General features: G+C 37.7%; 1 protein-coding gene across 1 annotated transcript in view; it reads left to right on the top strand.

Annotated features, from left to right (window-relative positions):
- Nucleotides 1–15,577, top strand: part of LOC140598714 (rho GTPase-activating protein 20-like) — a 37,311-nt gene extending 21,734 nt beyond the window's left edge. Inside the window, exons 7-14 of the mRNA XM_072757240.1 lie at nt 616–700; nt 4,577–4,654; nt 6,812–6,872; nt 9,508–9,696; nt 11,304–11,476; nt 12,790–12,951; nt 14,723–14,832; nt 15,349–15,577. Of these exons, the coding sequence (XP_072613341.1) occupies nt 616–700; nt 4,577–4,654; nt 6,812–6,872; nt 9,508–9,696; nt 11,304–11,476; nt 12,790–12,951; nt 14,723–14,832; nt 15,349–15,577 (1,087 nt within the window). The remainder of the gene's footprint in view (nt 1–615; nt 701–4,576; nt 4,655–6,811; nt 6,873–9,507; nt 9,697–11,303; nt 11,477–12,789; nt 12,952–14,722; nt 14,833–15,348) is intronic.
- Nucleotides 15,578–16,374: the final 797 nt, after the last annotated feature.

The following is a 16,374-nucleotide window of genomic DNA, read 5'->3' as shown; positions in this document are numbered from 1 at the left end:
TATAAGTCTTTAACCCATGATGAAAAAAATGTAGATCTCTTCAAAGCAGTGCCCCCAAACTATGTTCCCTCCCCTTAGTACGAATTGTTACACTATCCTCCAATGATTTCTTATTTAATTGTACCCTGCCCATTACTACAAATAACCTGCTCTCCTTTACATCCATATATTGCTTATTTTTTTTTATGAAATTCTGGTTATTACTCTCATCTTCCCCCACTTTCCAACCTCATGATTATAGCTAACATTATTCTCAAAACATATATTAAATTTCCATAAGTGCAGTTTACCCTACCAAGTAATGCTCAAAGCAACTTCTCATTCCTACATTTGAAGGTGCTAGTATGACCTCCGGTCTAGGCAGGAAAGCTTTGGTGCCTGGATCTGCTGGTCAAATCTCACATGACAAGAGTGATCTATTGTTTTCCTAGTCACAGCTTATTTTCCTGAAATATTTTTGCATGTTTCCTTCCAACCCCCAATTTTTTTTTTGCTGAGCTTATTTATATGCATTTAAAAATAACGAAGTATGTTGAAAATATGATCAACATAAATTGATTTGAAAGTAAGGTAATTTATCCTAGTCTCTTTTGGGTTACTATCGAATTGGATTAGGTACATCATGCTAGCCAAAGAGAAGGAGCAGCCAAAAAGCATTCCCCTCAAAATCTTCACTGAGAACATCAAGAACTGTGCCTGTGTAAGTATTTTTAAGACCAACAATTAAATTCTGAGTTCCTAATTCTGACTGAATGAAAAAATGGGATAGAGGTGGAGACACAGAGAGGGAGGAAGCAGTGAGTTGGGGAGAGAGGAAGGAGAGAGCAAAAGGTAGGAAGAGAGAGAGAATATTTAGAAAAGTGCCATGAGGAAAAATGTATTTTCCCCCTCTCCATGTACTTCTTTATAGACCTAAAAACTGTGTCCTAGGTAACATGAAGCAAGAGGAATACATACTACAGTGCTTAAGCAAGGAAAGAGTATTGGATGTTATGTGTCTATGACATTTCTCTGGATCCTTCTAATTGCTTATAGTGGCTTGTAATACAGTGATTTAGAAGGAACCATCATTTTTTCCAAGGGCCACCACTTACATACAGAATGGTCTGGATTGTCTCCACAGTCCTTTTTCCCCTCCAGATATTTTATTTAGTATAACTATAAACTCAGAGAAAAGTTGTAAATATAAAAGTAATACAAAAAACACCCCGTATACTCTTTATCCAGATTCATCTATTGGTAACATTTTATTCCATTTGCTTTATCATTTATTTTCTTTCTCTGTGTCTATTACATGTATGTGTATACATATGTTTGAGGGTCATACATATACTATAGCCCTTTTTCCTTAAACCTAAGTATTTCTTAAGAATAAAGATATTCTACAGTTATCACCTTTAGTGAATTTAACCTTGGCGTAATACTTTACTCTGCCATTCCCATTCTCATTTTGTCAGTTGACCTCAATAATGTCTCCTTTCTAGTACAGGATCCACTTAAGGATCAGGTGTTTTATTGAGTAGTTATGTCAAATGCAGAGGAGTTTCAAAAAGTCTTTTGTTCCAAGGAATATCAGGATTGAATTGAACTAAGAGGGATGACACTTTTAAGGGATCAGCATATTTCTATTTCCATTTCTTTATACTGTGGGGAGGAAAAAATCAAACCAATTGGCCCAGTTTTGTGTGTAAAATTTGATTTCTGAAATTGTAGTACAGTAACCAAGACATTTACAGTGATGAACAAGATACTTTGGGTATCTTTAAATGGTATTTTTTGTGGTTGTTGTTATAGTTCAAAGTAGCTCTAGATCACACAAAACAGCATTTGAAGGTGGAACAAAAAAGGTATTCCTGGCTAAAGCAAAAGCCATGCAAATAGTTTGATCTGTTGTTAAGTGCCAGCTAGATGCACTGCATGAAGGAGAGAGAATTCTATAGCAGCAGAGCACATTCTTGTCTCTGCCTTTGATATCAATTGTGGCAGTGGTTTACATTCAGAACTTTCCTTGGAAAATTACCTTGAGATTTTTTTTTTTAATTTTTATTTATTTATGACAGTCACAGAGAGAGAGAGAGAGAGAGGGAGAGAGAGAGAGAGAGAGGCAGAGACATAGGCATAGGGAAAAGCAGGCTCCATGCACCGGGAGCCCGATGTGGGATTCGATCCCGGGTCTCCAGGATCGCGCCACGGGCCAAAGACAGGCGCCAAACCGCTGCGCCACCCAGGGATCCCACCATGAGATTTTTAAAAATCAACTTTATTGAGGTATAGTTTTGGTGAAATAAACATTTCTGATGTTCTTCACCCATTCTTAAAGATCCAAGTTTCCCACTGCACTGTTTCACTTCATCCTAGAAAGATGATTCTTAGCATTCCCTGTGCAGAACTGCTGCAAACAGATTTACTTAATTTCTTTTATCTGAATATGGCTTTATTTCACACTGACTCTTGAAGGATATTTTTGGGGGTGTAGAATTTTGTTTGCAAATTTTTTTCCTTTTAGTCCTTTAGAGATGTTCCAGTCTTTTGGTCTTGATGCTTTCTGATGAGTAGTCTGTGATTAAACATTAATCCTCAGTAGGTGATTTGTCATTTTTTTCTCTAGCTGCTTTCAAGTTTTCTCTTTATTTTTGGTTTTTAGCAGAGTGGCTATGAAGTTCCTAAGCATGGTTGTCTTTGAATCTGTCCTATTTGACATATTCTGAATTTCTTGAATTTGTAAATTTATGTCTTCACCAAATTTGGGAAATTTTAATCATTATTTCATCAAATATGTCCTTCCTCATTATTTCTCTTTCTCTCCTCCTGACAGTTCCATTCTTTCCATATCAGACACTTTCACATTGTTCAGAGATCCCTCAGGCTCTGTAATTTTTTTTCAATCTTTTCCCCCCTTTTCTTCTTCACACTGGATAATTTCTAGTATCTATTTTCAAATCACTGACTTCTTTTCATCATCTCCATTATGCAATGTAGCCTAGTCAATAAATTTTTTAAAAATATTTTTCAAAAAAAATAAATAAATAAAAATATTTTTCCGATAAAAATTTCTATGTTAAATATTTTTCCTCTCAAATAAGGAAAAGTCATTAATACTTCTTATTTCTATACTATGATGCCTCTATTTTTGTTTAACGTGAACATATTTTCATTTGTATCATTGAGCATTATTGTAATAGCTGTGTTTGGCTAATAGTCTAAGCATCGAGATCATCTCAGGTGTGGCTTCAGCTCTTGAAAATTGATCTCATTTTCCTGGTTCTTCATATATTAAGTAACAGTTTTGACTCATGAACATAACCTAAGTTTTCTTTTTCTTTTGAATTATTTCAAAAAATAGTTTATTTTTCTGAAGTTATTTGTTTAGAGAGAGTTCTATCTAATGGAATTTGTCTGTTGGGAGAACCTACAACATGCAGGAAAATATACATACATCCCTTAAATTACTATTTGAATTGCTATTTGAATGATTATTGAATTACTTTGGGACCATCTGTGAAATCAAGCAATTGCATTCAATTCATAAGAAGAAAAATACAATGAAAGGACAAGGAGTGATTTATGAAAGAGTTTCTTTTAACTTTGCTTTTAATATTTTCAAGGCCTGTGGGTGTCCACTTGTGCTGTTTCTTCTTTATGCACTGTTTCCCGAAGGACACAGGCCCCATTGCCTAAACATGTTATAAAAACTGTATGCATAGTAAATGTTCTGGTTACATATTCTCTTATATGACTTTCGTAATTTTTGTAATTCAGATAGATAGTTTGTAATTCAGATAGTCTTATAGATCCATCTCAGATTGCTATTAACCCCTTTCAGAAAATTTTCTTTAAACTTTTCCTAGTTGTATGGAGCAGTTTCTCAATGTATGGTCTGATAGAGAGCTATTAGAAGTACCTACTCGCTGGCAGAGTTGTGAATGGAACATCAACTTCTAACATTTCCAGTCTCATTTCCTAGATTCATCAGTCTTAAGAGATTGCAACAATGGAAGTCTTAGTTAACCATGATGCCTGACAAAGAAAATATGGACTAAATAGTAGTTTTTAAAAAGTGTCTTTCATAGCCAGTTCTTATCTGATTTTACTGAAACCGACTATGTAATTACAAAGGAACTAAGCCAAAAAAAAAAAACAACCCAGAAACAAACAAACAAAGGAACTAAGCCATACTATACAAACACAACTCAGTAAGAGAGGAAAGTATCTAGTGCCTTCCTTTAATACTATCCCCCTCCCACCATTTTGGAAATAGCCTTATGGAGCTGAGGGTCACCCCATGTGCCCTCTTAGAATTCTCAATTTTTCTCTTCCTTGCTTCAGCTGCTGTATTTTGTATGCCACAAATTCTTGGAGGGAAATATATGTTTTACTGACATGTTTCCTACTAGCTTCATGTTATATAAAAAAATGAAATTATAATTAAGGGTTCGTGTTCTACACGTGCTTTACTTTGTCATTACCTGGAAACAAGCTTTACTTTTGGAGTATGGATAATAATTTGACAATTATTTGGTCACATGCTTTAAATTTTAAAAAAATTGTAGCAATTTTTCTTATTTATTTTTTACAGTCCGTAACTGTAACAGTGACAAATTCCGACACAGCAAATGACACTATCAACATGTTACTAACAATGCTGGGAATAACCGTAAGTTGCCTACTATCTATTTTTAGTTTACGAACCAACTTTGACTTTTGAGTTTTGTGAGTGTGTGTGTGTGTGTGTGTGTGTGTGTGTGTGTAGGTGTTGTGCACCTCCCATCATAAGACAGCTGATTATTGTGGATAACATACTCATATTTTTCCTTCCAACTTTAGAAATTGAAGGCAGCGAAGCTATAGTATTAGCTTATACATGAGTGCTATTCTTATATTCCCATTTGAAATTTTCTGCAAATTCAAAGTTATAGCCTAAAATTGGACTATAATTTTAGAGTGCTAATAACAATATGCAGTTTACTGTATATATTTTAAATACAGACAATAAAGATGTTTCTAAGTTTCTTTTTTATTGTTGTTTCTAAATTTCTAAATATTTCCTCCTCTATTGGACTCTTCTTTCTGTGTTTTCAATTCTGATACGTCTCCATCCCTATTGACCCTAGTTATCACACAAGGAAGGACTCAATCCGTTTAATGAATCCTAAATTACATGTTCTGTTGTACATTTTGACATAAAGACTACATGGCTACAAGCTACCTCCTTTTGATGCAGATCCTGAGGATGAAGCAGCTCATACCCTTTAGCAACTGGTAAAGACAAAGACAAGTTCTGAATAAGACCATGGATCTGGGGCTGATCTCTTTTTATGAAAGAGAAATATATTTGAGGATGAGGTTTTATAAGGGAAAAAAGAGGGACAGTGATAGATGGAGAGAACCAAAGGGAGCACTGGGAAAGCACAGCTTCTTATCCAAAATCCTCTGTAAATGTGATGTGACATAATCATAAGATTGTTTGTAAATTCTATCTGAGCCAATGGTATAATAAAGGCCTTTAAAATTTCAGAGCAACGAGAATTTGGCAGAAGAAATCAATGATTTCTGTACAAACAACATTTAATAATACATCCAAAATAAAATTGAATTTATATGTACTGACTAAAGCACATCTTTACATACGTTTCTAACCTGTATGATATAGAAACCCTAAGTAAGAATTAAATCCTGGAAAAGAGAGTGAGTGGTTTGAGGGATGAAGGTGGGGAGATTGACTAATGATTTAACTCATTTTATTTCATGTTTGTGATTTTCTTTACTTAAAGCGATCAATGTCACTAGGCAAAGAATTTCTATTTTAATGAAGAACTGGGCTTATTTGGCTTTATGTATACCTGATTTAAAGGATTCCAGCATGGCATTTCCAAACCCTACCCTACCTTATTAGCTCTTACTTCTTATTTGCAACACAATCTTGAGCAGATTTAGCTGTGTGTGTGTGTGTGTGTGTGTGTGTGTGTGTATCTGTGTCTGTGCCCATACCTATGACATTCCTTCATAAGGTGAAGGCCATGATTTTTAATCAGGAGTCAAGGGCACATGATAACTATTACCAATAATTCCATTTCAAACGTTTTTTTGCTTTAGTCTCCAGGAAGACTCTTTAAAATAGTTCAGCAATCTTTATAATTTAGAATTGTTTGTTTCAAACAATTGGGATTTTCAGTATTACTGGGCAATAATTGTGCTGGGAGTAATCATTTTCTGCATCTGACATGCTGCCTAGAGTCCTCATCCTTTCTCTCCCTAAAGTGGAGTTTGCCTGCCCCAAAGCCAGTGGCAGACTTCCGTCCACTATCTCCTCAGTGTCTCTTAGGCATTTGTCTCCTTTGGCTCAGGGCTGCTGAGCTATTGATGCCTCTCAAGTTACTTTGCTCAGGATTAGTCATAGCAGAGTATATGGCTCTCTGGACAACATGCATCTCTGGGCAGGGACATTTGGAGACAAAGGCCAACGCTATCCAAGGAGTCTAGAGACAGCAGAAGAGAGGACTCTGAGATGAGACTTTTACTCCATAGTAAAGGGACACAAATCTCATTTCTTACACCATGGGCCACCCACAAAGTGAGGGGCTGGCTGTACTGTGGTTTCCCGGTCTTTATCAAAAATTACAAGAATCTGGGACAGTCTATTGGAAGCTGTGAGGGGAACTAGTTAACAACTACTATAGCTACCTCCATGGACCAAATACCATTTATCCTGGCCCCAATTCTTTCTTTTTGGAAACACAGATATGCTAAGGAAATGTGTTCTTCAAGTACTGTGAAAGATATGTTTTGACACCTAGTTCTTTTTGTTTCCAAGGGCTCTGAGAACGACTTCCAGCTGTGGGCGAGTTCTGGCAAGGAAAAACTTCCACTAATTGGTAAGTGTCAGGGAAAATCTAAGATGGGATTGATTAGGTTCAAAATTGTAACTCTAAGTTTCAAAGTAATGGTTGTTCTTTCTTAAGCTTCAAAATCCTTAAAAGTGAAAATCACATGCAATATTCACTCACATGTTTAATAAAGAATTACCAGGTACTGTTGCCCAGGCATTGATAACATCTCTTCATTCAGCAGCTATGATTTAGTGAGGGAGAGAAATGTAAATTTTTGTTTCTACTTCTTTTTACCTGACAAACAGAGCTGTCTTGAAAAAGTGTGATTATTTACTATTTACTTACTTATTTACTCATTAGGTATGAAAGCAAAATGGATTGGAATTTTTCCCATACATTTATTTTTCATATGTCAATTTTGAATTCTAGTTCCTAACTGCTAAGAAGCCTCTATTTGTGAGAATTCTCTAAAATCCAGTTATGTCTCTGAATCCAGGTACAGATATGTATTTAACACCCCTGCCCTGTGCCCAGTTTTCTCTGCATCATAAGGAAAATGAGATAATCACATTTAAACTCCTCTCATCTTCACTGATGAAATCGCCTGCACTTTGCTGTTTCTCAGGTTTTTTCCATCACTGTTCTTAAGGTTATTGATAAACAGATTGCACCTCTTCTAAAATAGTTATTAGCACAAGTTCTCTGAAAAAAAAAATCTTTGGATTAGCAAAATTGTTTAATGTTTCCAGTAATGGAAGGGTTTAAAAAAAAAGAAAAAGAAGACAGGATTGGTAGCAGGCTTTGAAGTATAGTAATGGATGGTAATGGTGACAATAATCTCTTCTAGAAATCTTAAAGCATTCCTTCTTACATGAAATTTTTTTATCCTTTTAATAAACCTGTGAAGCTATAACTCTTTTTCAAATAATCTGGAAATCTAAACAACCAATTTCCTTTTTTTAAAAAACAACCAATTTCTTTCTGCAAAATATATATTCCCAGTCTTAGACTATAGAGTCACAAAGCTCATCACTGAGAACAAAACCCCTCAGTACCACTTCCTGTTTTGAATTAATGTTGACATCTTTGTAAAAGTTGGACAGGGGCAGCCCTGGCGGCTCAGTGGTTCAGCGCTGCCTTCAGCCCAGGGTGTGATCCTGGAGAGCTGGGATCGACTCCCACGTTGGGCTCCCTGCATGGAGCCTGCTTCTCCCTCTGCCTGTGTCTCTGCCTCTTTCTCTCTCTCTGTTTCTCATGAATAAATAAATAAAATCTAAAAAAATAGTTGGTTAGCAGTAAAAAGGAAAAAAGTTAAATACTTATATATGTTTCAATAAAGTGCATTAATTTAGATAAAATGATGTAGATGGTAACTTTTGAGAATTTGAATAGCTTCACACACGAACGCAGCTCTAAGGAATCTGAAGAGCCTGTCGTTCATGATGATCCATTAGAGCATTCAAAAATGCATTTTTTAAAACATACTCTCAATTCTCAATTGTGGATTAACTCCTGGTTATCTTGGTTTGGTTGTATTGCTGTCATAGAAGCTTCTTTTTCCTTAATGGAGCGAAGTCCCTGTGATTCTTGTGAACATTGCATTCATGACGGATGAAAAGAACAGCAAAAGCTCCTTTAGGTACATTCAGTAATAAATCTGGAATGACAGAATGAGAATTTTCATTCTATTCTTAAAAAATGAAATCCATATCATTTCATAGGGTCTTTGAGAATTCTCTAGAGAGGAAAAACAATTTAAAGCATAAAAGAGCAAAACAAATCACTTGGCAGGCAATTCTGGATAGCTCTGGGTGTGGTTTTCTATTCTCTAACCATCGTTTTACAGTTTGCTTCTGGGTTTCCCACTCTGCACACCCTTCCTTCTGATCATTGCCTGGCAGGACACCCCATAGAGGGAGGGCAGCAGTGGAAGGGAACCATAAAGCATAAGGGCAACCCATCCCACTACTCTAGAGTAGCTCTGGCTGGAGAATTGACAAAAGGAAATGAACAAAAAATCTGTTCGACTGACATTCTGTTGGAGAGAATAGTGAAGATAGCAATTCTTTATATATATACTCCAAATATTTAAAAATTTATTAACCAAAAAATAAAAGTAAAAAATAAGAATATTAACCACCAATGCTTATTAATATATTCACTCTGATAAGTTTGTGTGTGGACAAGCATTTCAAAGAATTAGTGTAAGGCTCGACGGGGTCAAGTAATTTGCCTAAGATGTATAGATGTAGTTAGTGTCAAGGCACAAACTAGAAAACCTTCAACATTCTCAGATAGTTACCCAGCAAAAGTCAGCATTGTTTATTGCACTCATGAATATATGTATTTCAAGCAAAGTAACATGCTTTAAATTGTTTTCTCTTCTTAAAATCTTTCCCTTGGGCACACGCTTTCTGTAAGGTGTTCCCACAAGGGTGCATATGATGCTCACTGAGGAGGCACAGCCTTCTTTATCTAGAAGTCCCAGAAAAATACCAACATATACAAATAGGGTGATGCTTACACTCAGGTTTGGTTTGATGACAAAAATACCAACATATACAAATTTTTTCTTGATGACAAGAATACCAACATATACAAATAGGGTGATGCTTACACTCAGGTAGTTTGATGACAGCCATCACCATCATCCTAAATATTCAGGTTTCTTTCCATACAGGACATGAACATCCCTATGGAATTAAAATGAGCCATCTTCCATCTACTAAAGCACTGCCAAAGGAAGCAGAGGACTCCATCTCTCCTTCCCCAACTCAGGAGTCCCTCCTTCTGGAGCAGAAGATCACAGAGATGCAAATCCATTTCATACTGAAGCCCAGGCACCCAGCCCAGAACAAGCAAGGGAGAGGTGAGCCGCTTGCTTTTCTTCAAGTGCCTTCCCTTGGCTCATGTCTCCATGCTTAAACACAATTCAGACACACAGTTTATTCTTTCTGGGTGAGCTTATTGTCATCAATGAGGAGGAACAGTATAGGAAAGAATGCAAAAACTACCCAAAATCAAGCTTAGAAAAATTCAAAAGTCTGACATCAAGACCCAACTCATTTCTATGAAGGTTGTTTCCTTGTTTTAAATCTTTTGGGAAGACCTTTAACTCCTGTCTTTCTCTATACCCTCAGAGCACTTTCAAGCCTGCCCTGAGCCATGCCTTGTGCTGAGTAGTATATCATATATTTAGTTTAACGAGTTGTAGGTAGCATCATTTATGTTAAAGTTGAGCAAACCGAAGCTTTAAAATGCTGAGCTTCATAAGTGGCAGGACCAGGATGCTTCTGGTGCAGTGCTGGCACCCACATGAGTGGAGGTGGTGATGCACTCACTACATCCCAGAAAAGCCAAGTGGCCGGGTGTTCAAGGTTATTTGGTGAAATGTTCCTCATGTGCTTATCCTTCGAAACCTTGGCTCATCTCTGGACTCTTCAAAAATCAGTTATTTAAGCAATGTTAAGGAATCTTCAAAGGAAAACATTCACAGCTGAGCACTAGAAACTTTGAACTCAGCTTTTCACTGCTGGTCACCTTTTCTTTGGAAAGCTCTTCCTTCATAGGGAATGTTGAGTAATTAAAAATCATCTCTGGAAACTGGTGCCTTCGTATATATATATAATATATATATGCATTCATAACCTCTATAAGTGCATTCATAACCTCTCATTGTTTTTTTCGCTTCTATGATTTCTTTCAAGCCTGGGACTTGTGTGTAGATGTATATTTACATATATGTTTGAGTGTGTGTGTGAGGAAGTAGGTTTCCACACTTCATTGTGGTTTAGGCTCCTTTCAGTAAATGTTAAACCTATTTAACCAAAAACATCATCTCTGGGTGGGTTAGTGGGATATGACAAGAAAACACAGCCACCACATAGCCAGCATGTAATGACAACATCCCAAGGACCCTGACTGCAGCAAGTCATCCTTGAAGATGGCCCAGAGCAGAGGAACATAGAAGTAGGGCTCAGGCAGATTGTGTCCTGAGAAGCAGATCCTTTGGATGGTAGAAACTTGAGCACTCAGAAACCAAAGAGGAAATCTGGGGCTGAGGGGAGACTGGCTGTGAAAGCAGAGGATTACCAAACTCAGCCTGATTTGCATACCAAATCCTTCTAGCTTTTAAAATCAGATCTGACACCTGAACCCACTGATCACTCCAGTAGAAAACACATCTACAGGTTCAGTGCCTCCTGATGCCTTGTAACTGGCAGTAACTGATGACACAGGGAGTACTCACCTTGAGTCTGATCGAGTCTCTATGTTTAACCATTAGTCTGAAGGATATGACCAAGAACTTATCAATGCCATGAGGATGCTGTTAGCCAACATCAGGACGTGGAGAGTTCTACACAACAAATGACTCAGTTTCACTCTTCTAGCCACTACAACGAACACGCTGCAAAATGGCAATGGTGAAAATAATGCTAAGTGAATTAAAATACACTAATCTCCCTTCTTCCTTAGATTCAGGCCAGACCATGAAAAGCACTCCTTTCAGAGACTGGGCCTTTTGGCGGCGCTCTGGCACTTGCCAGAAAAACCAGTGCAGAGTTGCACCATCGGCAATACCACAACAGCTCTTTGGGGTTTCACTCACAAATATATGTGATAAGGACAACTTGCCCTTCCCAATACTGGTAGGTCTCAGTTTGGTCTTTTTTTTACCTTCCTGAGGAGAGGGACCTTGGAGAGGCAAAGTGTTCTCATGCAAACCTACCCTCAAATGGAGAAATCATTAGACAGTCCCTGGCTTTGGCTGAGAAGCTTTGCTAGTGTCATTTGATTTACCTACTGAAGAGTCATTTGGCCAATACAGCAGAACAACGTTTTGCCCATTCCACTTGTTTCCACCGAGACCCATGTAGGCCTGTTCAGATCAGTCAAAATGGACTCTGTGTGCATGAATCATCTTCACATTCTGCTGTTGTCTTCCTGAACTCACAGTAGTCTCAGGTCTCCTTCAACGGAGTCTACTTAATCTAACAACTGAAAACATCTTACCTAAGCATAAAGACTCATCCTGAGGCATATATGAATCTGCTAATTCTAAAAGAGGATGTTAAATGACAGCCACAGAGTTTGCCCTTGTTATCTCAAATCGGTGTACTGAATTGTCAGTGTGGAAATTTCCTGAGTACCCAGGACCTCTGCAACCCTACACTAGATTTGGGAATGTTATCCTAGGTGTGAAGAAATTAACCACGTTAGTTCCATGCTTGCTACTACCCCGTCCTTGCATCACATCAATTTTAGGGGGTAGCTAGAACTATCATCCTCCATACTTTACAAATGAATTAGCTTTCAGTATAGTTCACATTTGCCCCAGGTCACACAAATGATCAGAAGCATAATAGGTTTCCGATCCCTTGGTCTATTGCACTCCAGCCCTTATTATCTTTCTACACTGCAGGGAGGGGACATGAAGATAGAGCAAAGGACAGTGAAAGACTCATGAAGGAAATGTAATCAGATAATAAGAAGAGAGCTTTTGAGCTTTTTTTTTTTTAAGGAAGAAGGGAAATAGAGACAGTTGGAATGGAGGATACAATCACTTAAAGAGGAATCAACAAATGGGAAATGAGTATGGCAAAAAGATTTCCATACTGGGGGAAGAGCATCTATGTAAGAGAATAAGGAGCCAAGACTGGTAAAGTAGGAGACAGGCGAGGATTCCACAAAGGCCTTGAAACACAGAAGTTTGATTTAAAAGGGCAAATTCAATGAAAAAGCTGATTAAAATAAGTGATTACAATGTTTCAGTGTATGACTGTACGGTGGATTTTTGGGTAGAAACTATAGAGAGACATTGACTAAAGAATCTAAATTGACTTTAGTCCTTCCAGCTCTAAAACCGTACACCATCCAATAGCCTAGCTCTTTCTAAAAGGAAACAAGCTTCTGCTCTGGGCTTGGGATACAAAATGTATATGCTCTTCTTTTTTTCCTACAGGATATGCTTTCCGTGATCAATCGGAAAGGACCACTCCTGGAAGGCATCTTCAGAAAATCAGCCTGTATAAAATCCTGCAGAATCCTAAAAGAGAAACTAAATTCTGGGGACAGAGTTAACTGTTACAGCAAATCTGTTCATGTGGTAGCATGTGTTTTAAAGGTGGGGAAAGTTCTAGCTTTACCACACATGGGTAACTGAAGCTGTGATGGTGTCTTTCATTATGATTGCCCAGGAACCAACATAGGCATAACTGATTAAGAACTTGTCAAACTGGAAAACACTTCATGAAATCAAATTTAAGGAAGCTACTGTAGGAGTTAAAAGCCCCATACATTAGAAATACTTTCTGTTTTCACCACAAACAGCCTACCTGAGGTTCCATGCAAAATACTAATACTAATATGATACTATTAATACTAAGAAATTTCAAAATATACACTCACACATACATAATATTTACCAAAGCAAACATCCTGCTTTGGATGACATCCTCACCACGATCCTAATGAAGGCAGTTTCCAAAAGAAAAATCATACGAAAAATTTGAGAATAGGTAGGGAATTTCACAATAGTAAGCAAATGTTTACTTTATGAGGAATCCAAAAAGGCTCAGTGAGGTGACAAAATCATTCTTAACCATCATTGTTGCATTGTCTCCTGTTTCTTGATGCCTTTTACTTTATAAGTCATGGAGGAATGATTTTGCCATTTGTGTCTCCTTTCACCACATCCTAGGCATCCTTTAGTTAATATTTGTGATGTCTAGCCCACCATCCAAGGTTATAACGACATGTTAGCCAGCTCTTGCTACATGCCAGTTTTGATAAACCTAACTTTTGGAGTAGGTGCAACAGACAAAAGTAGATTGGAATTCTGAAAATTCAATAGATCAACTCAAGAACTATATTAATTTGGAAATTATACAGCTACATCACAGATATCCCATTCTATTGCTAAAATGGGAATGGAGAAAGAAGTGAGAACTAGAATAGAGAATTTAATCCATCTACCTTGGCACTTGCTATCAGCTCTCAACAAAACTAAGTTAAGGCAGTAATGATGACACTCTTACAATCAAGGTCATATGTGGTCCTTCCTTGTCACATTTGGTCTTTTCTTGTCCCTCATTTCTGTTCAACTATATGAAAGATACCAATAGTCCCTGACCACTACTACACTGAGGTCCAGTAAAACACACCACTAAATATATATATAGGCATCAAGAGACAGGGGAAAGAATGATGATACATTAGGTACTCGAATAGCATGATAAGTGTTGCCCTCCTGAAGGTGCACACATGGAATTGATGTTTCTAGCAAGGTTTAATAGGGTCTTTTCTATTCCCGTGTTATAGGCACAGACTAGGAAGATGGTGACCACGTGTGCATAGAGTTCTTAGACATTCCTGAAGCTTTCCCTACTTAAAGTTGACTAATCTTTGTGGAGAATCAGACTCTGCAACCTTGGCCTGAATAGTATCATGCCAAACTATCTGGAGAATTGGCCTACACTAGAAATGAATACATCCTCAGGACCATCACGAGTTTGCCATTAGACTCTCTACTTTTGTATAGTTCAGGAAAGGAAGAATGATACAATTATGAGAGTAGCTTATGTAGTAGTTTGCAGAAAAGCACACAAAAGAGTAAGTGCTATATGATACAAGGGAGCTTTGTCCTCATTTACACTGAAGCCTAGGCTCTGCTTTGATGCTTTCATCTTTGTTGGAGAAAATCCACACACCTGCTTTTGCACGTACAAGTCAATGGAGAATCAGAGCAGAGTTCCATGTGGGTCACAGTTTGGGTATCTATGACGGAAGTAAGACTGAACTGAAGTTTGCAACTAAGTGTTTTCTCTATAATATTTCCAATATATATTTTGTATATGTGAGTGTGTCTGTGTGTATTTTTCTTTTATCCACATAAGGATTTTCTTGAAAATATTGAAGGCAGTTTACTTTCATCGGACCTCTATGAAAAATGGCTTCGTGTTCTTGACGAAGTGACAGAGAAGAAAAAAATAAATGCAGCCCAGAGGTAATGATGCAATAATTACTCTACTCTGGTCATGGCTCAGAAATACAGCCAATATACTATTAGGAATATATTGGTTTACTTCTTGCCACTTTGACCACTAAAATAACATTCAATGCCACATAGTTTCAATTCTTGTCACCCATGGAGGGCAGTTTCAGAATACAGACATGCCTTATGGCTATTATTGTACTTCTCCTGACCTTATTAACATTGACTCTTTAGTCATTGTATAACTTCTGAATATATGAAACTGGTAGACAAAAGTCAGTGGCCAAAGAGATGCCAGTGCATCAACAGCCAGTGGCATAACCTAAAGTTTGTCAAACATTTAAACGGAGTGGGTTAGCTCAGAAATTGAATTCGGTAAAACATTTTTGTATACGTTCATGCCTGGAACTCTGCTACAGCAGGCTGTATACTAGATCTAGAAAGATGTTCTCTGCTCTCCATCTCTATACTTCCAGCTGCTAAGTGCAGTGACTTGCCTTATTTAAAAGTGCATCTTTCTGACTTCAGGCTTCTAGCCCAGCTGCCAAAAGTGAACGTTGTTCTCTTGCGATACCTTTTCGGAGTGCTCTACAACATTGAGCAACAATCCTCATCCAATCAGATGACAGCTTATGAATTATCAGTGTGTATAGCCCCAAGCCTTCTTTGTCCACCTAATTCCTGCAGGTTGGAATTGGAAGAGAACTTCAAAAAAAAGGTAGGGAGAGCTCTCATATGTGTCCCCTCGGGTTTATAATCCAGGCTTTGAATCTGAAATGTGTAGTAGTAAATTGGATGGATCAGTTCTGAAAAGTGCACATCTTCCTAGGCTTTCTTGGAATGGCAGGTTTGTTATGCTTCTCTGGTGGAATATGGGAAGGGGTCTTAATGTGGGAAACGCAGAGCAGTTGAGTCACTTCTTTCCCATCCAGGAGATTCAATACTAGACTGACTAAACAAAAGAGAGAGGAGTGATGTAATATGGTAGAAAAGACCTGGGCTCCAGAGTTTGACAAGCCAAGGTTCAAATCTCAGCCTGATCCTTGAGGGAGAGCTTGTAACCTTGCGCAAAGACATGGTTTCCTCATGACACAATGGTAACAACCCCCAGTTCCTGTGGTCGTTACTGGCACATCCTAGGTGGCTTGGGCACTAAGAGCACCCATGGCTCCAAACACATTGGCTTTGCTCTGCAAGTTGTGGCTCATTTAGAAAAACACTTGACTACTCTTTTGCCTCCGCTACATCAGACAGAAACTAGTGAGATATTCCAAAACATCCTGATGAAGCCACACATACCTAATAAGATGACAGCTTCCCCAAGCTCATGCCAAGAGCCAGCATTATTCAAAGTAAGACATGAGAAGGGACTGCGGCTAGACAAACATGTTTTCTCCCCAGCCCTGTGAGTTTTTACTCAAAAACAAAACAAAAGAAAACTTCAAAAAAAATCCACAGGAATATCCACTTTCCAAAAAATATTTGTCCATATTTAAGAAATGGATATCATAGGATTTTGTCACTGCTTTATACATCTAAATCAGATATTTTCCT

This window comes from Vulpes vulpes, chromosome 4 (assembly GCF_048418805.1).
Source record: "Vulpes vulpes isolate BD-2025 chromosome 4, VulVul3, whole genome shotgun sequence".
Lineage (NCBI taxonomy): Eukaryota > Metazoa > Chordata > Mammalia > Carnivora > Canidae > Vulpes > Vulpes vulpes.
The sequence above is the reverse complement of the archived record's forward strand: the minus strand, read 5'-3'. Positions and strand labels throughout refer to the sequence as shown.